Source organism: Manis pentadactyla, chromosome 10 (assembly GCF_030020395.1).
Source record: "Manis pentadactyla isolate mManPen7 chromosome 10, mManPen7.hap1, whole genome shotgun sequence".
NCBI classification, from domain to species: Eukaryota; Metazoa; Chordata; class Mammalia; order Pholidota; family Manidae; genus Manis; species Manis pentadactyla.
In genome coordinates this window covers 237358-260906 of record NC_080028.1, presented here as the reverse complement: position 1 = coordinate 260906, position 23549 = coordinate 237358, and the positions used below count along the sequence as shown (strand labels likewise).

The following is a 23549-nucleotide window of genomic DNA, read 5'->3' as shown; positions in this document are numbered from 1 at the left end:
GAAGGTTTCACGTGAAAAAACAATGTGGTTACTACATTTACGCATGTTATCAAGTCCCCACCTGTACCCCAATGCAGTCACTGTCCATGAGTGTAGTAAGATGCCATGGATCCACTATGCGCCTTCTCTGTTACACTGTTCTCCCCGTGACCCCCATACCGTGTGTACTAAACATAACACCGCTCAGTCCCCTTCTCCCTCCCTCCACACCCACCATACCAAACTCCTCCCCTTTGGTGACCACTAGTTCCTTTTTTTTTTTGAGAGGGCATCTCTCATATTTATTGATCAAATGGTTGTTAACAACAATAAAATTCTGTGTAGGGGACTCAATGCACAGTCATTAATCAACCCCAAGCCTATTTCTCAACAGTCTCCAATCTTCTGAAGCATAACGAACAAGTTCTTACATGGTGAACAAGTTCTTACATACTGAACAAGTTCTTACATGGTGAACAGTGCAAGGGCAGTCATATCACAGAAACTTTCGGTTTTGATCATGCATCATGAACTATAAATAATCAAGTCAGATATGATTATTCATTTGATTTTTATACTTGATTTATATGTGAATCCCACATTTCTCCCTTATTTTATTATTATTAATTTTTTAATAAAATGCTGAAGTGGTAGGTAGATGCAAGATAAAGGTAGAAAACAATTTAGTGCTGTAAGAGAGCAAATGTAGATGATCAGGTGTGTGCCTATAGACGAAGTATTAATCCAAGCTAGACAAGGGCAACAAAACATCCACGGATGCAGATTTCTCTCAAAACAGGGGGGGTGAGGTTCTAAGCCTCACCTCTGTTGATCCCCAATTTCTCACCTGATGGCCCCCCTGCGACTGTGCCTGTCTTAGGTTGTTCCTCCCTTGAGGAATCTTACCCGTCTCTGGCTAACCAGTCATCTTCCGGGGCCATACAGGGATATGTAAAGTTGGTAAGTGAGAGAGAAGCAATATTGTTTGAAAAGGTTAGCTTTTTACTTCTTTGCAGATTTATGCCCTGTGGCTTCTATGCCCAGCATTTGTCTTGAGGTATCTTTACCACTTGGAAGAATTATGATACTCAGTAATTTTCGATATGAGGCACGAATTCTACTAAAGGGTTGTAATTAGGAAGGAAGAAGAAACACTAATTCCTTCTTGGAGTCTCTGAGTCTAGGCAGGCTTGTTTTCATGACCCACAGTTGTGTACTCTGACACACACAATCTCAAGATGGTTGGCAGTTTCCGGATCCAGGACGCCTGGGTTCAAATCCCAGCCCAATATCCTACTGGCTGGGTGGCAGCGACTGGATTGCCCCACGCCTCAGGTTCCTCATTTGTAACATAGGCAGAACAGCACCTACTTAAGGATTATCACAGGATTAGATGAATCATCACACCCACAAGTGTACGCTGGTGTTATCAGCATTATCAGGTTCAAATCACCTCACCTGTCCATGCCTGGGCAGGGCTGGGAGCCCTCAGGGCTGAGGCTCTGGGCAATGACAGCAGGATGGCCAAGGGGTGCAGCTGGGCTGACAGCAGATCTGCAGGGCAGGGTCCTTGCCCCGGGCCATCTGGCTGGGGCTGAAGGTCACAGAAGCATCAAACTGGGCCTTGAGCAGCTGAAGCTGCTTCAGCGCCTGCAGAGCTTCTGGGGCGATCTTAGCCACACTCCCCAGAAGGTTGTAGTTCTCACCGGGGTCCTCAGACAGGTCAAAGAGCAGCGGGGGCTCATGGGCAGTCAGAGGGCTAGAAGCATGGCAGGCGGGGTCCGCAGTGGTGTCACTGTGGGCAGAACCTGGGGGTGGGGGGTGCGCCTGTGCAGAAGGCAATGGGAAGGAAGGGCCAGGCTCTGGGGCTCCAAAGGCGTCAGCAGTGCTGGGAGAGGAACTCACCCTGGGTGAAGAAGTGAGCCTTGTACTTCCCACTACGCACAGCAAAGACCCCATGGACCTCATCAGGGTAGGCCGAGTAGAAAAACAGAGACTGCCGGGGGCTCTGGGGGGAAGTGGGTGTCACAGGGTGGGGAAGAGCTCCTGGCACCGGCCTGCACACACCCAGAACTGTCAGCCCTGCCCCGGCCCTGGCCATGCAGACCCCTGTGCCCACCCAGGAGCCTCACAGGAAGGACCACTTGGTGGCTGCACAACGGAGGATCTGCCCAGACCAGGGCCTTTTGGGTGCCGGCCATGCTCACTCCCACAGCCGGGAGGTAAATGGGGAGGGGATGGGGAGGGGAGGTGGGCAGTGATGAGTCAAGGCCCCTGGCTCTACCTTGCCTGTGCCCAGAAGCAGGGGGCTGAGGTCAACACCATCCAAGGTGATGTTGGGCAGTGGGGCCCCGGTCAGGGATGCCAGTGTGGGCAGGAGGTCCAGGGAGCTGGCCAGCTCGTGGGTCATGCCTGAAGGCAGAGAGCTGCGCCGTCACTCCATGACGGTGGGGAGGGGGCCAAGGGTCCACGAGGAGAGGGCCTGAAGACTGACCAGGAGAGATGTGGCCTGGCCAGAAGGCTAGGGCAGGCTCCCGGACGCCGCCCTCAAAGGTGGTGCCTTTCCCGCACCGCAGAAGGCCAGAGCAGCCGCCATGGGACATCCGCATGGTCTCGGGTCTGGGAACACGCACGAGTCCATTGGCCCTTCATGGGCTGATGGCTTAGGGTCTCTGACCTGCCCTTGCGAACCCAGCCCCAGACTCATCAGGCAGATGATGCGCGCAGCAATGGCCAGCCCTCCCTGTCCCTGCCCTGTCCTTCGAGGCCGGCACCTCCATGCACTCGTGGTCCCCTGGGGTCACCACAGGGGGCCAGCATCTCTTGAGACCCTCTTATCCCACTGGCCCTTGGCCAGCAGTGGAGATGGGGAGAGCCAGGTGCCCCACAGTGCATCCCTCAGCATACCCGTTGTCTGCGGTGAAGATGACCAGCGTCTCTCGGAGCAGCCCCAGGTCCCCCACAGCCTTCATCAGGGCCCCCACAGCCGCATCCAGCTCCATCAGGGAGTCCCCAAACGGTCCGCGGCCTGAGTGCCCTGCAAAGCTCTGCCCACTGAACTGAGGGTAGTGGGTGTGCTGGGGGCGGGAACTGGAATTAGCAGTGGGTAGGGACACGGGCAGCCTGGAGGGTAGGGCCAGGGTCACTCACATGGGAGGCATAGTACAAGAAGAATGGGCGGCCCTGACGCTGGGCATCAGCCATGAGGTCTCGAGCGAAGGCCAGGTAGCGGGCCTCCAGCCCAGGCAGCCAGGGAGGCTGTGCCTCCACAGACAGGTTGGCCAGCAGTGGGATGGGGACCAGGCCTTGGTCACAGCTGCCGTCACAGGCGGTGGCCGGCGGGAAGCAAGTCAGGTTCTGGCAAGGGCCCTGGGGGCGTGGCTCCATTCAGGGCTGCGGAAGGAGGTTTGGGGAGCCAGGGGAAGGGGACAGGGGAAGGCAGAGAATGGCTGAGGCCCAGTGGCTCCTACCTGGTCATGGGAGTATGGGATGCCCAGGAATCGATGGAAGCCCTGGTGCAGGGGCAGAAAGGCTCCCTCAGGCCCCACCCCAAGATGCCACTTGCCAGCTATCCCTGTGAGATAGCCTCTGGCAGCCAGGACCTCAGCCAGGGTCACCTCCTCCAGGGGCAGGCCCCCTCTGGAACTGGGCTCCAGAACTCCAGGGTACAGGCCCATGCGGACCGGGAGCCGGCCAGTCAGGAGGGCGGCCCTGCGGGACAGTCACAGTCTGTTAGACTGAGGCGGCCACACGGAGGATGGGGGGCAGTGGGGGGAAGACAGAAATTCGAGCTCCTGCACAGGGAGAGCGACCCCTTACTCCCAGTGAGGCCCCCAGGGAGTCTGGGAGGAAATGGAAAAGCAGGTGGGGAGCAGGGGGTCGGCCCTACCGCCAAGCTTACCGAGAAGGCGTGCACAGAGACACGGGCACATAGAAGTCGGTGAACCGCAGGCCCCCAGCAGCCAGCTGGTCCAGGTTGGGGGTGGTGGAACTGGGGTGCCCATAGGAGCCCAAGTCCCCATAGCCCAGGTCATCAGCGAAGATCAGCAACACGTTGGGAGGGCTGGCAGTGGCCAGGCCTGCAGCCAGAGCCACCGTGAGGGCCCAGACTGGCACCATGGCACACGGCGCTACCGGGCCTTCCGCAGAACACCCTGGAGCACAGGAACGCGGGCTCCAGCAGCCTTGTCCCCAGACCCAGGCACTACCCTCCCCTGAGACCCGAGACCCAGGCACTACCCTCCCCTGAGACCCCAGACCCAGGCAGCGTCCTCCGGAGACCCCAGACCCAGGCACTACCCTCCCCTGAGACCCCAGACCCAGGCATTATATAGTTTCTGGTCTAAATAGTTCCCTGACCCAGACAACCCCTTCCTGAAGGCCCAGAGGACTCAGCACACGGAAACCCCAGACCCCAACAGAACCTAGAGGACCGTAACCTGGGACATATCTCCCTGGAGACCCTCAAGGACCAGGACACCCGCAGATTCTCGGGCGTATCTGACCCTCTTCACGTGGAGATCCCCGCCCCGGCTCAGGGTCAGCGGCAGAAGGCCCAGGACCCTACCCGCGGGTCCCGTGTCGCGGGCGAGGGCGGCAGAGGGCGACGGGCGGACAGCAGACAGCGGGATGCAGAGCCCTTCGCCGGGCTTCCGCCTCGGACGCCCCGCCCCGCGGCCCAGCGGCCCCGCGACTCGCTGTGCGGCGCAGACAGGGGGACAGGGCGGGGCCTGTTGGGGGCGGGGTCTGGGGGGTGCCGGGCGCGCGCTCCGCCGCTCCGCTCAGAGGCCTCTGGTGCCCGGCGGGTGAGCGCGCTGGGCGGGCGGTGCCCGGCGCTCGAGCTGGGAGCTCGGGGTCTGCAGGCGGCCCTCAAAGAGGCTAAGGGCGCCGGCAGTGCGCAGGTGGAGTGGAGACCATGGGGCCAGCGACTGCTGGCTTTTCCCTCAACGCTACTTTCGGTGCTTTTCTTGAAATACGGGATTAGGACATTCTTTCAAACCCTTTCCCCTCCGTGCGTGTGTGGGGTGTGTAACGTGGGGGGTGGGAAGTATGTCTGGGTTCTGGCCCGCCTCCAGTTACACCACTGGGAGGCACCCATCGGAGGAGGAGGGGGCTTGGTCCTAGTTCATCACCGGACAGCCCTGGACGGATGACTTCACCTTTTTGGCCCCAGCTCCGAAAGCTATTTCAAAGTAAGAGAGCGCCCCAGGGGCTGGTAGTATTTTACACCGTGTGTTTGGACGCCCCACGGCCAGTGCAGTGACTGGGCCCCTAGCAGCCTCCCTAGCAGCTCCCTAGGGGAGACCCTTCCCAGAGGTGCTTTCTGGCCTCAGGCTCCACAAGCTCAGGGCGCTCCTCGGGGAGCTCTGACCTCAGCCAGAGAAGCGGGGGGTTTCTGTGATCGCTGACCCTGGAGGCAGTGGGAGAGTGTGGGGGGGACCTGAAAAGGCCTCTGGGGCAGGGTTGGGGGACAGTTTCCACTGAAGCCCAGTCCTGCCTGTGGAGCTGTCAATTTCCTGATGAAACCTGACAAGAGGTCAGTGTGGGGGAGCAAAATTGGAAGGGCAGAGCCTCTCAGACACGGGGCTGGGCACGAGCTGGACTCGAGGCTGCTGACCTCGTGGGAAACAGAGAGGGCCAGTGTCTGGTGAGCAGCCCCTTGGGGTCACATTCCAGCGTGGTTTCTGGGCCTGTGCATGGGAAGCAATGTGGGGTGGCTGGCCAGGACAGAAAGTTTCTCGGTGGCCCAGAAATCTTTGAACCTGTAATTGGAGCTATCACAGCTGGTTGGCGCTGTCAATTGGAGTTTAAAAGGAAACAACCAAAAACACTTTCTTCCCTTTCAGCTGCAAGCTGGACCCACCCCAGGCAGCGGAGGACCTGCCCCCGCTCTCAGAAGGAGCCTGCCTGTGGTTGTAATGTTTCGCGAATGGCTGGCACTTCCCCTGCGGTTTCTGGAGGTCGCTCAGGTGTGTGCACAGGGAAGCTGCGCCTGCCAGCCCTGACCTCTGGGTGGGCGGAGGGGCCGTGTGCTGCCAGTAAAGCTTGTTCAAAGCCCAGGCTCTGCAGGTGTCTGAGTTTTTGGAGATGTGAGACATTGCTTTTTTGGCATTGCTGCGGGAAGGTCAGCTTGGGACAGAGCCCTGAAGGGAGGCAGCCCGCCAGGGTGTGGGAGATGGCTCTGGGTGCTTGGGACATTGCTACTTTGAAACTGACGCCCCCAGTTAGAGAGGGGGCCTTACGACGAGTCTTGTGGGTCTTATCTGTGTGTACCTGGGACAAAGGATGAGAGAGGCTGCCCATCTCCCTGACCAGCGGGGGTGGGTGAACTGCTTCAGTGAGAACTCCATCCCCATGAACAGGTTTGGCAGTGGTTCCTGGGCTGGGCTGATGTGGGGACCCAGGACCCTGGAAGCCACCAGAGTCTAATGTTGGGTCTTCTCTGGGCGGCCACCACTCCTGCTCACCACCTTGGCCCACCCAGGTTGCATTTCCTCCTCCTCAGCCACCCTGAGGCAGTGGGGTCCTCCGTTCCAGAAGGGCTTTGCTGGTGGCCTCGGCCAAGGGGAGGGTGGCAGCTTGACAAAGATTGTCGCTTGGTCAGGTTTAGTCAGGCTCCTTCCTTGTGGAGTCCAGTTTAACAAGAACTCTCCACCCTGGGTGCCTGCTCAGGTTCTTGGCGCCTCCCCACCCCCGGGTGATGTCTGAGCTCCCTGACTTGCCTCTAGCAAGAATCACGGTAGGTTGGTCAACCAGAAGCCACCCCCACCCACCTTGTTTCCTCTTAGTGATTCTCCATCCACTGACCCCGAGCCGTGCTCCTCGGCTATTCTAAGGGAGGAAAAAGCTTTCCTTGACCCTCATTACCTTGCCTGGGCCTGAAAATTAGACTGGCAAAGTTTAACAGGAGCAAAGAGTGCCAATTTATTTACTTTAATGTGTTTTACATGACATGGCAGCCTTCAAAAGGAAATGAAGACCTGAAGAAACAAACCTGAGTATTTTTTGCTACGTTAGAGAGTAGACAGACAGCCATCTTCTTGGAGGAACAGTGTAGGTTAAGGGGTATGAGGTTAGAGCAGTAATCTGGGGGAGCTTGGCCGGCCCACTTGTTTGGATTCTTCCCTTTGTCTTTGGCATAAGGATGCCCCTTTCTTTAGGAAGCAGGGATGGACCCTCTCCCATGGGCTGTTTCAGGGGAGAAGGGTGGGGGAATGTCAGAGTGACCGTGCTTCTGCTGTTTCCTCAGGCCCTTCAGCTTAAAATATTCTATATGCACAGGGGCCATATTTTGGGGTAGCATGTCCTGAACCCCACCACTGTGAATTTCCACTTTCCCATGCTGTGATCACAGTAGAGCCCAATGTCTCCTGAACTACAAAATTCCATCACAGTGGTCAATACCTGGCTTGCTGGTCCTGATTAAACCCTGCCATGCACCCACTGGAATGGAGGGAGGCAGAAGAGCTCCCAGAAAGGGGGTGCAGTTCTGAACAGATGTGGCCAGTGTGAGGTGGCATGGCTCTGTGTGGCACTGCCCTCCACCGGGCTGCCTCAGTCTCAGCCGTACTAACTACAGATAAGTAGGTATCCCCCAGCCTTAGGCCTCTGAGCTTGTTGTTCCATATCAGGAATTCTTGACCCCATATAGGCATGGCTAGGTCCTTCCCCTATTTCAGGTCCACTGGGATGCCACTTTCTCAATCAGGCCCTCCCTGGCTCCCAAGCTCCCTCTCCCACCTCCTGTCCCAATGTGACCTGCTGCCATTGGGTCCCTATAAATGGAGGACCACAACAATGCCCACTCATCCCCTCATTGGGAGGTGCAAACTATGTAAAGCAGACTTGACTTAGCCCCAGCAGGCATGTGGCAAGTCTGTATTATTATTTGTGTTGTTGTCATTATGTGGGTTAGGTAGCACTGGGCATGGACCATGAAAACTTGCAGACATGGAGGGCCTCCTAGGCCTGGGGAAGATGGGGTAGTCTGGGTGACAACAGGTAGAGAGGTGAAGATAACCTGTCAGTTGAGTTACAAGCAGGGTCCCCAAGAAACCATTTCAAAGACACACCCAGGGCGACCCAGAGAAGCAGCCTCTGATTACTGGTGTCCACCTGTGAGTGGCACTCAGCTGAGCAGCTGACTGGTTCCCAAAATAAATTATACCATTGTCACATTGCATGAGCATGTTATCAGGAATGCTAGTTTCTTCCAGATAGGAAGTTCTGCCCAGACCAGGTGTGGGACAATTGTTTCTTTCCAGTGCTTTCAAGGAACTGTATGGAGCTGAGAAAGAGCATCTTCTTCAGCAGATCCAATACTTGGTCCCTGAAGTGTCTGCAGGCAGCAGATACTAGACTGGTGTGCATGGCAGCCAGGGCACCCCACAGCAGTGCAGGTCTGGGTGTGGTAGGTTGAGAGGCAGCCATGCCTGCCTGGGTCCAAGGACTTGAGGCATGAAAGGGCCATGGGATAAACTAGGTGGGACACAGTCCCGCCTCCAGGGCAGGTCAGGGACACCTTAGACACAGGTAGAGAAGGCTCAAATAACAAAATAGTCGCACCATTTTGAAAATCTGCTTCAGCTAAGTCCTGCCTAGGAATGGATATTGGAGGAAGGTTACTAAACAGAGCTGACGGTGAGCATAGGTTCTGAATTCGAGGGGCTGGAATTGTGTTGATTGCCTGTGCTCTGGTGATTAAAACTAGGGCTCACGCAGCCCGTGTGGATGAAGCGGAGATGCTGGAAACTCCTTGGTTTAATGGTTTTGTTAAAAAAGAAAATTCAACTGGATAAATTTGAAGATCTAATTGACTTGATTCAGCGAATGAGGCAGCATCCCCTCTAGCAGGAAGGAGCTCTGAGAAGCTATAGATGTGGGGGGGTTCTATAGCAGGAGGAGGTGGAGCAAGGCAGTTAAAGGAGTAGTTTATTTCAGGTAGGGTGGCCTTCCCTTAGGGAGTGCAGGAGGACCTCCCACGCGGATGACCTCACTAGTGCTCATCAGGAGATTGCAGGGTGGCTGATTTAAAATTCTACTCCTGGAAGAGGCTGAAACTGCAGTTAGGTGAGATATGAAGTCTTGGAGGGGGCTTAGCACAAGTGACTCCATTTGGGAGCTCGTCGTTTCTTTTTAACAGTGGAGAAAAAGGCACCCAAAGACTGAGAGGCAGGAATGTGTTGTGCTCCGTCGTCCTCTGACTTCCCTCTGAGAGCTCAGGGAACACTCACCAAGACACTAAGGAGTGTCCTTAGGAGCAGGGCTCTGGGAGGCTGGTGCTGTAAGGCGCAAGTGCGATATGGTGAAGAGATACTGGGGTGGAGAGGCCCTGCGGCCAGGAAGGTCAGCTTGATGGTCAAGCAGTGGCTGTGACCTCAGAGACCTTTGACTCATTGGTCATGGAATAGCTTTCCGGGACAAAACCAGCAGGCAGCCCCAATGGAGGTGGGGGTGGTGGAAAGACCCTAGGCCTCAGGGATGTGGCCAGATTTGTCTCACAATGCAGGGGTCACAACTTCAGCTCCTCTTCCAATTCTGGACATGAGTCATTCACAGTCCTTGGCCAGAGGAAAAGACCTGGCAGAAAGACCCAAGGCTGCACTACGTCTTCTTACAGCCTCCCCGCAGGAGGTGCAGCCTCTGGCCAGGACGCTATGCACTGGGGGATGGGGCACCTCGGGCTCCCAGGGCAGACTGCTGGCGACTGACTCTGGGCTAATGCCACTTACTAGACATTCTGATGCCCCACTCAGAGGTGGCCTTTGGAGGTCACATGAGACACGCATTTTGGGCCACAGTTCATCTCACAAGGGACACACTGAGTGTGTGAACTATCTTGTATTAATTTCCCCAGATCTCAAGATACACAGAACAGCTGGCCAATGCAATACCTCTGGCTGATCTAGGCAAGGACTCACAAGGCAGACTGCCCGGTGGAGGCACCTGGAACTCCCCTCCTATGTCAGCTGAGGAAACACCTGCTGCTTTGATGGATAAACCCCCGAATCTCAGTGACTTAATACAACAGATGATTATTTCTTACCCACAGCAAGTCTAGTTCTCCACATGGGCAGGGAAGGGGAGCTCTACATCCTGTGTGATCATTGGGGACCCAGGCCAAAGGAGGAAGTGTCGCCATCTTTAACGTGATTTAAGGTCATCCTGGATGTCCGCATTCAGCCAAGTGGAGGGCAAGGGGAGAGTGTGCAGCATGGAGCAGAGGGCGTTTATGGGGTGAGGCCTGGAGTACCACACAACACCTCTACCCAGATGGGCTCCAGAACTCTGTGACAGGGCCCTACATAGATGCAACAGGAGCTGGGAAATAAAGGCTCTGGTCTGTTGGAGCCGCTGCTGGGACATTGGCGTTCTGATTTGCTGAGGTCACCTCGGTGTGCTGACTGTTGCAAAAAGAGTAGCTCCGTAGGGGACCAGGACCGTGATGTTGGGGGAGTGTATTTCTAGAAGCTCAGATTAGACTTTTCTCTTTCAGTCCTTCCTGTGATTTTGTAGGCACTAATTCCCTGTATTAAATCCCTTTCTGCTCAAACTAGCCATCTGTGGGTCTGGAACATATACCCAAACCCTAGCTTTTACATTCAGTGAGAGGAAAGGTCTTGGAACTGGGAGGCCAGGGTGTGAAGGATCACTTATAGGCACATGGATGATGTCAGAACGTGGGGTGAGCAGGCAACCTGTGACCAAGATGCCAAAGTCCTCAGTGAATGAGATGGCAAGGTTGACCAGTGGAACCTATTTGATCACTGCTGTATTCCTAGTGTCTCATACTTCGGGGTGTATGTGTCTGTCTCTAATAAATGTTTTAAAATGCAGGATTTCCTTCTGTCCATTTACATATCCATTTAATATCTGCATAGCAAACAGTCATTAAACACTTACATGCACTGACTGCTGTGGCTAAATAAGAAAAACAGATTTCCAAACATGTGATCTAATGGAAAATATAATCTATTGCAAAACACTTGGACATGCTGACTAAAATATAATAAGCATTCTTTAAAATGTATAGCTGAGCTTGAAAGAAAGCAAGGGATATCCTCAGCAACCTGAACTGAAGTGGAAACTAACAGCAACAGGCTAAGTAAGTATGATATCGGTGACCAGCAACTTAAAGCTTTGGATTTTAATGGAGGCAACAGACAGGGCCGTGGCCCCATGCAAAATAAGAAGTTGGAATTTAGATTCTCACATAAATTCAGGATTCTGAAAGACTCATTATTTCAGTGAAAGACTAGAAAGACTAGAAAAAAAATCTGCTTTCCAGGAAAGAGAAGTGGAAAATTTTGTAACAACCTCACCACAAGATGGAAAAACAATCCCAATGGGTATGGGTTTTAAATATATACTACTTGGGTGGCTTGGAGTTGAGTTGAAGTGGTTATAGTCGGGCAGCACTGGAGCACCTCGCAAAAGCCAATGCAAACCATCTCTGGAGGAGCAGTCTCTCACCTCAGTCCCTCCAGGTCCCCACAGATCGGTTTAGCCAAACATGGGGTCACAGTCTAAAAATCACAAAACCTGTAAATATGCTAAAAACGTTCACAGAGAAAAAAGATGCAATTGAAAACCTAAGCGAGAAATGAGAAATGACCAGAAAGGATTAGGGGCGAAGAAAAAGGGAAGAACCTGACAGATTTGAAAAGGAACAAAATACCTTTGGAAATGAAAAACGTAATTGAAATTTCAATGGGTAGGCTGAAAAGGAGAGTAGACACAGATGAGAATTAATGAACTAGAAGTTGGGTCTGAAGAAATTACTCAAAACAGATAGACTAGGAAATAAGTACATTTTACGTAAGTTAGAATGAGATGGTCTAACACTGTAAACATTAAAAAAAATTCTACACTTTACAATTTCATTAAATATATTCACAGTGTTGGGGAACCATCACCACTATCTATTCCCAGAACTTTTTCATCATCCCAACAGAAGCTCTGTTCCCATTAAATAATAACTACCTATTCTTTCCTCCCCCCAAACCCTGATAACCTCGGTTCTGCTTTCTCTATGAATTTGCCTGTTCTAGGTACCTCATAGAAGAAGAGCCATATAATGTCTGTTCTTTTGTGAATGGCTTATTTCATTCACATAATGTTTCCAAGGTTCATCCATGAAGTCAAACATGTTTTTAATAGGAGATACTGAAGAAATACAATATTGAAAAAGATAACAGCAGAGAATTTCCAGATTCCTCAGATTCATAACAAATCCCAAACAGGATAACACGAAAACACATTTAGGCATATGATGGAACTGAGTAATATTAAAGACAACAGGGTCTTAAAAGTAGCCATAAAGAACAAGTTACCTACAGAAAGAATATTAAAAACACCATTTATTTCAATGGCAATAATAGAACCCAGATGACAACAGAATAGTGAGTAAAAAAATATGGAGTATCAATAACTGTCAATCTAGAATTGTATATCTAGGGTGACAGATTGCTAGCTGCTCATTGTACACCCATCATGCTTCTTCCTTATTAATAGAGCCTTGATTTTGCAGGGAGCAACAATGTGCTCACCTAAGAACGAACTTCATTTTCTAGCCTTACTTGGAGCCAGACCCAATTCTAGCCAGTGAGATGTAAGTACAATCGCTGGGTAAAGTTTCAAAAAAGTTCCTTCAAAGGATCAGACATCTGTTTATGATGAAAAACTCTCTGCAGACAAGGACTAGAAGAGAACTTCTAAATCTGATAAAGGGCATCTACAGAACACCTTCAGATAGCACCATACTTAACTGGTGCAATATCAAACATCTTCTCTGTATGACTGAGAGTAAAGTAAATATCTTGCTCTTACCATTCTGTATGACACTGTCCTGGTGGTCCTAACCATTGCAAAAAGGCAAGAGAAAGAAAGAAAAGGCACAAAAATTCAAAAGGAGGAAGTATTTTGCTTTTGCTGATGTGTCTTATGTAGAAAATCCTAAAAATCCATAAAAATGCTACTAGAACTAAGTGAATTTAACGAGGTGATAGGCTAGAAGTTTATATAAAAATCTGATGTGGTTCATATAAAAAATCAGTTGCATTTTTATATACTAGCAACAAACAATTATAAAATGAAATTAAAAATTTCATTTGTAATAATGTAAAATAACAAAATTCTTAGTAATAAATTTAACAAAAGTGTGTAAGAATTCTACCCTGAAAACTAAGCCTTGCTGAGATGAATTAAGGACACAACATGTTCATACACTCAAAGACTTGACATTGTTAAGATTCCATTCTCTAAATATATTTATAGATTCATGTAGTACCAATCAATTCCCAACAGGACTTTTTTTTTTGTAGAAATTGAAAAGCTGATTCTAAAATGCATACAGAAATGAAAATGACTTAAAATAGCCAATAAGATTAAAAAAGAACAAAGTAGTAGGACTTATACTATCCGATTTCAGGACTTACTATAAAGTTATAAAAATTAAGCCAGTGTGGCACTGGAGAAAGAATATAAATATAGATTAAAGGAAAATAATATAAAGTTCAGGAATAGACCCACATATACCTGGTCTGATTTCCAACAACGTTGAAAAGATAATTCAGTGGGGAAATTATCCGCTCCGCTGGGCGGCCCCTGGAGCAATCAGAGCCATAGAGCCAGAGGCAGAATGGTGGTGCTCAAGGGCTGGAGGAGAGGGGTTTGGAGAGTTCCTGTTTCACGGACACAGTCTCCATAGGGCATGGCAGAAAAGTTCTGGGGATGGACGGTGATGATGGTTGTACAACAATGTGCTTGTACTTAATGCCACAGAATTAAATACTTAAAAATGGCAAAAATGTTAAATTTTATGTTGTACATTTTTATGTCCTATACATTTTACCACAATAAAAATTTCTTAAAAGTAATTTTTAAAATGGTGTGACACAACTGTAGATACCAAAGGGGAAAATACAAACATCAACCTTTTGTTTGACACAACAAACAAAAATTAGGTTGAAATTAGTCATAGACCTAAATGTAAAAGTTAAAACTTCTAGATGAAAACACAGGAGAAAATTTTTATCTTGTGATAGGCAAAGATTTCTTAGGACACAAAGAATATGGCAATAAAAGAAAAACATAAATGGATTTAATGCCAATGAAAACTTCTGTTTTTTACAAGAGACTATTTTTTATGAAAGTGAAAAGGCAAGCCACAAAATCAGAGAACTTTTTCAATGCACGTCTTACAAAAAACTTACATCCAGAGTATATACAGAGTTCCTAAATTTTAACAACTCCAACTATCTAATTTTTTAAAAATGGGCAATAGTCTTTAAAGAAACTTCACAAAAGAAGACATACAAATGGCCAATAAGCACATAAAAAGAGGCTCGATATCATTTGTCATAAGGAAAATGCAAATTCAGACACACAAGGAGAAACACTTACACATGGCAAAAATGGCTAAAATGAAAAGGACAGGCAATCCCAAGTGCCAGCAAGGATGTGGAGGGACAGAAGAAGTCAGAATGTAAAACGGTACCACCATTCTGGAAACCTGCTTGCTGATTTCTTAAAAAGTCAGCATACATTTGCCATAACACATAGCCATTTTATTCCTAAGTATTTACCCAAGAGATATGAAAGCTTAAGCACGAAAACTTGGGCACAAATGTTCATAGCAGCTTTATTCATAATTGTTCCAAATTGGAAACACAAATAGGCACTTCGACAGATGAACTGATAAGCAGACTGGTATTTTCATAAAATGGACTGCTACGCAGATCAAAAAGAATGAACTGAGTGGAATTTATTCCTAGGAGGGCTTCCCTCAGGATGGAGGGTGGGGAAGGGGACTGTGGCAGCCTGGAATGCCCCGTCATTGAGGAACTTGAGAAGGACAGACTAGGAATCACCATTTTTAGAAAAACTAAGCCCTTGCAGCAGTGACAGCTTCTCCTCCTCTGGCCCAGGGGTCTCCCCAGCCCCCAAGCCACGCTTAGGGAGCAGTTCCCTGTCCTGGAGCTGCAGTCAGCTGACCCGGCCCCGCACCCCCCTCCAGCCAGCCTCACTTCCCCAGCAGCCTTCCTGTCATTTAAGCTGTGGGCAGACTCCTTAGCTTTTGTTGGATTTTCCATCTTCTGATTCCACCTGCATCATGTCTTCCAGAGATCCCGTTAAACTGCCATTCCATTCACAATCCATGTGCCTTTCTTCCAATGCCAGGAAGGGTTATTTAAAAGTATACACTGTTCTTTTTAACACTACTGTATTGTACAGTTAAATGGGTAAGATAAGAAATTGTAGTCCCTGAATTCTGACAACACGACTCCTTTTCTTTCATCAGGTTTCAAGAGCCAAAACGTTTCCCTTCCAGGCCGAAAGTGTTCACTCTCCGGAGGGGATAGGGCTGGCCTCAGGGAGAGTGCCAGGACTGGGACCACAGCTCAGCCACCAAATGCCCAGGTGGCCCCGGGGAGCTCCTCTGCCTCTCGTGTCTCCCTGGTAAGTTGGGGTCTGGTAAGTTGGGGTCAACGGTCAGAATTGTTTCATTCCTTCATTCATCCTGGCCTCGTGCCAGGCCCTGTTTTGGGTGCTGAAAGAATTTACTACCAGACATCATTAAAAACTTTCTGAAGTGTGTACTTCCAGGAAGAAGTAAATTCAACCAGGAAGGAAAGAGTGGCATGCAAGAAGGAACACGAGTAAAGAAACTGGTCAACATGTGGCTAAAGTTAAACTACTGATAGTGATGGTAACAATATTAACAATGGTTAATTTGGAGGCAAAAACACAACATGGACAAAACCTGTAGGGTAAGAGGAGTGACCACCACAGTTAAAATGCTCTGAATTCTTATTACATGCAAGGGAGGTAGAGGCATTAATTAACTTCGGGCTTTGTTAATTATGCATGTGGAAAATTTGAGTGTATTTATAAAAATGATAGAAAGAGAATGCCTAACTTCCAAACCAATGGGACTTGAGGGAAAGGGAAAAACGAAAACTCGATCCAATGCAGGGCAGAAAGGGAGAAAAAGTGGCATAGTGAAAAAAGATAGACAACACAGAATAAGATGGTGAAAGTCAAAACATATCATTAATCACAATAAACACGCCATTAAAGGTTGAAAGGTGTAAGCCTGGCTTTTTAAAAAAAACTAGTTTTGCATATTATTTATGAACCACACATCAGAATATAAGACATACAAAGGATAAAAGGAAAATGATGGAAAAAGATATATGAGGTCAGTACTCACAAAGCACTTGGCTATATTGATTATAAAGGAAAAAATTAAGGCAAAAAAATTACTAAGGATAAAGAGGAGTATGATACAAGGATAAATGCTACAATTTGTTAGGAAGGTATAATAATCCTAAACCTACAGCATTTAAAACCAGTCCCAAGATAATATAAAACCAAAATTGGCAAAATTTCATGGAGCGACCGGTAAAGCCACACCATAGTACTGGGATTTTAGTCCACCTCTCTTGGTAATTTATAAATCAAGCCGATGGAAAATTAGAAAATACACAGAATATTTAATGAGCTTGATATAATGGAGATTATTTACATACCTATCTCCTTGCATTCAGTAATTCCTATTGAACAGATGGGAAACCTTTACAATAGACCCTGTACTTGGCCACAGAGAATGTCTCACAAAACCCCCACAGGTCAGTGTAACGCAGACCGTTTCCTCTGACCAACGAGACCGTTTCCTCTGACCAACGAGACCGTTTCCTCTGACCAACAAGACCGTTCCCTCTGACCATGATGCAATAAAATAAGACCAAGGGTCGGTCCTCCCTCCAAAAAACCCTAGTACACATTTAAAAATTTAAATAAGCATACTTTTCAACAATTCCCCAGCCAAAAAAATATAACTGATATTGGAAAATCAGAATAAGATGAAATTTCAAATACTAGTTATCAAGACTTAAGAGACATAAGTAAAGTAGTACATTGAATTTTATAGTCTTAAATGCTTAGTGTCCGAAAAGAGAGAGATTAAAAATTGATTTAATGTCCAGATCAAGAAATTAGAAAAAGAATCATAACAAAATTTTTTAGAAGTAGAAATGAACAGAACAGAGTAAAACAGAAAACAGGGATGAGAAAGAAAATGGTTGTTTAGAAATAGATTTGTTCTCCTAGAAAAAGAAAACTTAAATCAGACTCAGGATTAAATAGAACCTAAATACCCTGACAGAAGAAGTAACTAGAAGTAGCAAAAATTTCCCCACAAAAAATAAGCAGATCTAGACGGTTTTATGGTCAACTGAACACTCACAGATTCCTACTCACACGACCTGCTCTGGGTTTGGGAGAGTGCCTGGCCTGGAGAGAAAGCTAAGGGCGAACAGCGTGCAGACAAGGTCGTAGCTTTGATTTGTCCTTTCAGCAAATATGTGGTGTGCACCCACTGGACGCCACACACACTCCCGGGCCTTGGACGCATCAGTGAACCAAAGGGGAAAGCTCCTTCCCCATGAGGACTCACATTCTGGTGGGTTAAGACAGACACTGAACAATAAACACAAATCAATGAATTAGAGTGCGCTGCAAGACAGCTGATCCTGGGGAAGACAGAAGAGGGTCAGAGTGAGGGGTGTGCAGCCTGGGGGCAGATAGATCCTCTGAGAGAATAGGGGAGGGCAGCCAGGGGAGGGCCCAAGAGCAAGACACCCCACCTGCTTCTCTGTGAGTTGTTGTGGAGACCAAGAAGGTGGGGCTCAAGGGGCACTCAGGTGAGAGAGGAGAGAAAACATGCCTTGGAGTGAGCTGCATGGGATGGGGACTGACAGTGGGTGCCAGGCTACTGTGGGTTGCCACATGCTGGCTGGGACTGGGGGAGGAAGGGCCCCCCCTGGAAGGTGAAAGGAGGGGTGGCATGATACAGGAGGGGGACCTGTCTGAGTTGGAGGGAGAAGGTGAGTGGCCTGGCCAGGACAGAGTGTGTCTGGCAGCAGCACAGTGAATGCTGAAGCAGATGAGAGTGGAGGCCACGGGCAGCCAGGGTGGTGGCCTGGGAGACTGTGGGGTGGTGGTAGGGGTCCTTACAGGGATGGGCCTGATCTTGTGCAGGAGGTGCTTTGAGCACACGAGCTCCCCCAAGCCCTGTGAGGCTTCTTTTGGCTGAAGGCTCGTGTGGCAGAGAGTGGGGAGAGAAGTGGGAATGGTGAGAACAATGGATCTTCTGCAGTCTTTGTCCTGATGGGAGGGGCAGGGAAGCAGAGGGGCGGTGGGGTCTAGTGAATCCTCATCTTCAAGGGTGGGGCAGGGTCAGGGAGTGGGGCAAGGGCAGGCAAAGGGTGGCATTGCCGGGGAGGTGGAATCAGGCGGACCTACTGAGGAGGGGGAGGCAGGGGCTTCTCGGGAGGATGAGAGCAAGGGGTCTTTTGGTCTCAACAAAATGAAGGGCAAAGACAACCCCAGTCCCTGGGGCTCCTCCCTAAAACCACCAAGTTGCGGAGATGAAAGGACCAATGTGGGTAAAGTGCTTCTGACTTGTTATTTTTGCTGTTTGCTGGGGTGGTGGTGGGAGTGTGTCAGGCTTGGAATTCGTTCATTTTGTGCCCATCCGGTGTGCCAGGCACTTGGCAGAACCATGGCTGAGCAAGGGTGCTGGTGTCACCCGGGGCACAACCAGGCCCAGCAGAGCCTGGAGATCAGGAGTCTGTTGGTTACTGGTCTGCAGAGATGTGAGGTTTCCTCTCGGCAGCCACAGCACAGGACTCGAGTGGGACTGCTGGACTCACCCAGAACAGTGGGGCGATAGGGGAGTCATGGGGAGGATAGGGGTCCCTGTGAGGTCCAGGCTGGGTGGGCAGGGCAGAGTGTGACCATCCAGGCCAAGGGCAGGTTTGCAGGGACAGGTCGGGGGAATCTCAGGCTGCTTTGAGTCTGGTTGTGGGGACAGGGGCAGGCTCCTCCCTTCAGTACCATCAGGAATCACGGACTCTCTGGTGAGTGTGTCCATGGCCTTGCCACCAGCCAGTGGGACAAAAGGCAGGTCCCCAGAGGCTGTGGTGAGAGGAGTAGGGGAGGACAAAGAGGGGCAGGTGGGGCAGCTCTGGGGTGAGCAGAGAGTTGGGGGCGTTGGTGACTTGGGGAGGGGAGAGACAGGGCAGGAAGGTGGAGACGTGAGAGAAGCCAGGAAGCACTGGCTTCCTCTCTCTAGGGCTTGGCTGCAGGAAACCCAGCCCTCCTGCTTCCCAAGGTGCTTCCTGCAGATAAGTGGGCTTCCGACTGCCCCTTCCTGCTGCCCCCTTTCCCCACCCCTCCCATCCTGCCCAGCCCCCAGGGGATCCTCAGCTTCCCCACTCAGGCCAGGCCAGTGGCCTTGGGAAGAGCCTGGAGGGGGCTGGTAGGAGATCTGGCCATCCTGGGGCCACACTTCCCGGCAGGGAGCATCCGCCCAGGCTTTGGGAGAAAGCAGGGCCAGACCCACAGACAACGCTGGAGATTCGTCTCTGTGGGGTCAGTGGAGTCCTGGGAAGCAGAGATTTCTCCTGAAGGGTGTGTGTGGGGGAGGGGAGGGCCGGGGTTCCCTCCGGGGTTGGTGCGGGTCCTGGGGAAGGCTGTTTTGAGGGCGGAGCGGTGGGTACCGGGGGAGGGGCTTTGTGGTCGGCAGGTAGAAGTCACGGTGGCTCTAGCGGGAAGGGTTGTCAAGCACAGGTCAGTGTGGGTTAGGGTGCTTCCAGGCGTCCTGGGGAGGGTTTCTGTGTGTGGGTTCATTCAAGTTTATTCCTGGGACGCTCATGGGACTGGGCTACTGTGATCAGGCGGGTGAGGCTGGGCTCAGGGGCTGTGTTCTACCAGGAGCCAGCGGGTGTCCCCAACCTGGTTGTTCTGTGAAGGTCATCACTGTGTCCTGGGTGAGGGTGAGCGTCGGCGGGCAGGGTCAGCACCTGTTTCTTGTTGGGGGGCAGTAACGGCACGTTGGGGGACTTAAGTTGTCAGGGACTCTTTCTCGGGAGATCAGAGACATTCGCGGTTCAGGGGCTGCTCTAAGCTCCCGGGGACCCTGGGGCCACAGGGTTTACAGCACGGGAGTTTCCGAGAGGTTTATCAGTGTTGGGGTGGGGGGGCTGACATGCTCCAATCGGGCGGTGGTGCCTGAGCTAGTTTCCTTACTGCGCTCCCCTATCCTCCGCCCACTCATCACCCCTCCCGCGTTGCCACGACAACGAGTAAAACTAAAATTCACTTCCCCTTTGCAGGTGGAAACTGGTAGCGCCCCCTCCCCTAAGCCCTTCCTCATAGGTCGCGCCCCCATCCTGTCGTCTCTAAGGTGACGGGGAAGGGGGTGACAGGCGGTTGATCTAGACCGACCGGGGGGCCTGGAGAGGGGGGACAAGGACAGGAGGGCCTCAGAGTCCAGAGCGAACTCCCCAAACTCTGGTAGGGGCGGGGGAGCCGCGCTGCAGGCCGCTCGGCGTGGTCGTCATGGTTGAATCTTACGGTTAATCAGCTCCGGCTGCCGAGAGCCCCTGGCCCTCCGCGGCCCCGAGGTGCCCCCGCCGGTCCCACCCCCGGGGCTGGACCCCGTCATCTCCCCGGCCTCCAGCGGGGTGGGATGGGAGGTCGGTGGAGTGGAGGAGAAGCTGCCACCTCCGGAAATTAATTCTGTCTTTCTCTCCCCTCCCTGCCCTGCCTCAGCCCTGGTGCCCACGGCGGCCCCCATCCCCGCTCCAGGACCCCCCTCGCCACCGCATTCTCCCCGGCGGTCCGCGGACGCTCGCCCGCCCGTCCGCAGCCGAAGGGCGGTGCGGCCCTCGCTGCTCAGCCACTCCCCCAGCCGCGAGGCCTAGGGCTCCCCACGCCCCCGGCGCAGCCCCCAGGGAACCCGCCCAGGGGCTCGGCCCCGGCCCCCCGCACTAGCCTTCGCACCTCGCCCCGGGACCCCGCGCGGGGCCGCCAGCCCTCCCGGCCCCCAACGCGGGCGCGGCCCCAAGCCGCCCCCGCTTCCCTCCCGGCTCAGGCCCCCTCCCCCCGCCGCCCCCGCCCCCGGGGAAGGCAGGCGCCGCGCTGAGCCGGGGCCGATGCAGCTGAGCCGCGCCGCCGCCGCCGCCGCTGCCGCCGCCGCCGCCGCCCCTGCGGAGCCCTCGGCGCCGCTGCCCCCCGCGCCGGCCCCGGCCCCGGCCCCCCCCGGCCCCTTCCCGCGCAGCGCGGCCGACGGGGCTCCGGCGGGGGACCAGGGGGGGCCGGGGCGCCGCGCGGAGCCCCCGTGCGCCCCGCTCCTGGCCGCAAGCAGCCCCGGCCCCGGCCCCTGCGCGGGGATGGACGGCCCCGGGGCCAGCGCCGTGGTCGTGCGCGTCGGCATCCCGGACCTGCAGCAGACGGTGAGCCCCGTCGCCGCGGAGCCGGCAGCGCCCCCGCGCACCCTCCCGCGTGCTCAGAGCCGGGCGCTGGAGACCCCAGACCCGCGGTTACTCACCCCTCCCCCGCCGCCTCCGCCGGGACCCTCCCCATCGCCAGGGGCGTGGCCTGGGAAGCACCGCCCCCGGGGCGGGCCCTCGCCTGCTGGACTCGGAGGCTAGGGGTTCGCCGCGTGGTCTCCGGAGTCCCGGACACCCTCAGGGCCCCAGGGACTCCGCGCCCAGCGCTGGGCCGGGCGGGGCTCATCCGCGCTCGTCGGCGCCGAGCTCATGAACCCGCTCCGCCGCAGAAGTGCCTGCGCCTGGACCCAGCCGCACCCGTGTGGGCCGCCAAGCAGCGCGTGCTCTGCGCCCTCAACCACAGCCTCCAGGACGCGCTCAACTATGGGCTTTTCCAGCCGCCCTCCCGGGGCCGCGCCGGCAAGTTCCTGGACGAGGAGCGGCTCCTGCAGGACTACCCGCCCAACCTGGACACGCCCCTGCCGTACCTGGAGGTGAGCAGCCGGCCGGGGCGCGCGGCAGGGGGCGGAGGAGAGCGCGCAAGGCGCGACCACCGAGCTCCGTGACACCAGCAGCGAAGGCACACTGACGGAGGAGTTAGTGTGGGAATGGTGGGGGGCTGTGTGCGGTGTCTGCAGCGTGTGCGGTGTGAGCAGCGTGCACTGCGCATGGTGCGCCAGGAGCGGCGTGTAGTGCGCGCAGTCAGCAGCAGCATAGGCAGTGGGAACGCAGCGTGGTTCAGTGGGGCAGGAGTGAGTGCCCAGAGGGTGTGTGGGGTGAGTCAACGCGTTATCTAAGTGCGCCTCTGACCCCTGGAAGCAGACGGGTCCAAACTCGTTTGCAGTTGAGTGCCCTGTCAGGCATCGGGACACAGACTCTTAGTTTGGGAGGCAAAGCAAGTACAGCGAGCATTGAAATAAGCATCATGGTAGCTGAGCTCAAAGTTGGCTTGGCCTCCGTCGTGGCACAGGAAGTAAGGTCATTCCTGCTTAGAGTGGGTGTCTAGGAAGGTGAGCCTGGACCAGCGTCTTGGAAGAGGAGTGGGACTTCCCAGGGAGTCTCAGGGATGGGAATGAGACAGCAAGGGCCTTGTAGGCCACAGGACAACTAGGCATGCATCACATTTGAGCTTGGCACTGGCTCTGCGTCCTTGGTAATGTGTATGGGGTTTGTGTGGCTGGCAGGGAGGGGTTCTGTTACCGAGGCTGGCTGAGCAGTGTAAGGCCTGTGCGGCAGGGTGAGCAAATGCAATGCATGCCTAGTTGCCCGTTTTGGTGCATTCACTCACTCAGCCCAGGTGGGTGCCTCTTTTCCCCTTTACCTGAGCAGTTTCGATACAAGAGGCGAGTGTATGCCCAGAACCTCATCGATGATAAGCAGTTTGCAAAGCTTCACACAAAGGTAAGGAGGCAGCCGTGGGGAGGGGACTCCAGAGGTTACCTCCTGCCATGGCCAGTGTTCCCCCACCCCAGCCTTGACTAGTTTTGTGATATAAAAAATATCCTTTAAAAATTCCCTTCTTGAACAAGTAGTGATTTTATAGCATCTTACTAAGCTGATGGACAGTGACTAATGGGGTATGTGGGGGGGACTTGGTGAAGGGGGGAGTTAGTAAACATAATGTTCCTCATGTAATTGTAGATTAATGATACCAAAAAAAAAAATTCCCTTCTTGAGACCCTTCCCCTGCTTCCACCCTAGCTTGGGGCCCAGAATGGACATTAGGGGCTGCGGAAGGGCTAGGTGCATGCAGACTCTGGGCACCATGGGTGTGGGGTGGGCTGTCTGGTCATGGGTTCCCATCAGATCAGACTCTCGCTGGCCCATCGTAGGGGGTAGAGTGCGACGGGCATGGTGAGAATTTGGTGGGAGAGGGGTGAACAGGCATCTGATGTGGGCAGAGGGGGGTCCACCTGTGCTGGTCCCACGAAACGAGGCATCACACTGATTTTCTCCTGAGACTCTTCTCATCCCATTTTGCAGATGAAGATACTGAGTCCCAGAGAAGTTTGGTGACTTGCTCAGAACTGTGCAGCCAGTGAAGCTGGGGCTGAGCCCAGATCTGTCTGCCCCTGGCGCCTGTGCCCAGGTTCCAGCCAGTGGGCATTTGCTTGCTGCAAACTTTGATGACAGTTTCTGGAGCTGAGGAAAAGGGTCTGAGCACTATCCCCCCTGTGCTCAGTGTCCTCTCTGTGACACTGGTACCCAGGGCCCGTGGTCACAGGCCGTGGC

At 52.7% G+C, this 23549-nt stretch overlaps 2 protein-coding genes and 2 long non-coding RNA genes across 14 annotated transcripts in view; 2 read left to right on the top strand and 2 right to left on the bottom strand.

Annotated features, from left to right (window-relative positions):
• On the bottom strand, positions 1–4670 carry ARSA (arylsulfatase A). 6 transcript variants are annotated; one of them, XM_057508367.1, is made up of 10 exons: positions 4485–4637; positions 3881–4133; positions 3450–3690; positions 3130–3348; positions 2887–3056; positions 2474–2598; positions 2264–2391; positions 1885–1987; positions 1438–1787; positions 6–1349 (listed from the first exon to the last, which is right to left on the bottom strand). In XM_057508367.1, the coding sequence occupies exons 2-9, from the start codon at positions 4096–4098 to the stop codon at positions 1468–1470; spliced, it is 1524 nt and encodes a 507-aa protein (XP_057364350.1). In that variant the 5' UTR covers positions 4099–4133; positions 4485–4637; the 3' UTR covers positions 6–1349; positions 1438–1467. The 6 variants fall into 6 exon arrangements, with proteins under 6 accessions (XP_057364352.1, XP_057364350.1, XP_057364349.1 ...); XM_057508366.1 differs by having other exon boundaries at positions 6–1346; XM_036906793.2 differs by having other exon boundaries at positions 7–1787; positions 4547–4670.
• A 99-nt stretch (positions 4671–4769) lies between these two features.
• Positions 4770–10814, top strand: LOC118923220 (uncharacterized). The gene is made up of 3 exons (XR_005029126.2): positions 4770–5171; positions 5826–5948; positions 9836–10814. It is a non-coding gene; the product is annotated as an uncharacterized LOC118923220 (long non-coding RNA).
• Positions 10815–19055: 8241 nt separating this feature from the next.
• SHANK3 (SH3 and multiple ankyrin repeat domains 3) overlaps positions 19056–23549 on the top strand; it is a 47853-nt gene continuing 43359 nt past the window's right edge. The window contains exons 1-4 of one of the 6 annotated variants that reach the window (XM_036906797.2): positions 19056–19416; positions 20599–21281; positions 21608–21811; positions 22647–22718. In XM_036906797.2, the coding sequence (XP_036762692.2) occupies positions 20982–21281; positions 21608–21811; positions 22647–22718 (576 nt within the window). In that variant the 5' untranslated portion in view covers positions 19056–19416; positions 20599–20981. Of the gene's footprint in view, positions 19456–20321; positions 20341–20598; positions 21282–21607; positions 21812–22646; positions 22719–23549 lie in introns of those variants that run through there. The other 5 variants (XM_057508364.1, XM_036906795.2, XM_057508362.1 and 2 more) reach the window with 5 other exon arrangements.
• On the bottom strand, positions 19674–21600 carry LOC130685173 (uncharacterized). The gene is made up of 2 exons (XR_008999540.1): positions 21377–21600; positions 19674–19904 (listed from the first exon to the last, which is right to left on the bottom strand). It is a non-coding gene; the product is annotated as an uncharacterized LOC130685173 (long non-coding RNA).

Coding starts and splice junctions, on each gene's coding strand:
- ARSA (XM_036906793.2), bottom strand. CDS start 4,098: ATGGTGCCAGTCTGGGCCCTCACGGTGGCTCTGGCTGCAGGCCTGGCC. Junction 3,691..3,880: donor TCTCTGTGCACGCCTTCTCG/GTAAGCTTGGCG, acceptor ACTGTCCCGCAG/GGCCGCCCTCCTGACTGGCC. Junction 2,392..2,473: donor GCCAGGCCACATCTCTCCTG/GTCAGTCTTCAG, acceptor CTCTGCCTTCAG/GCATGACCCACGAGCTGGCC.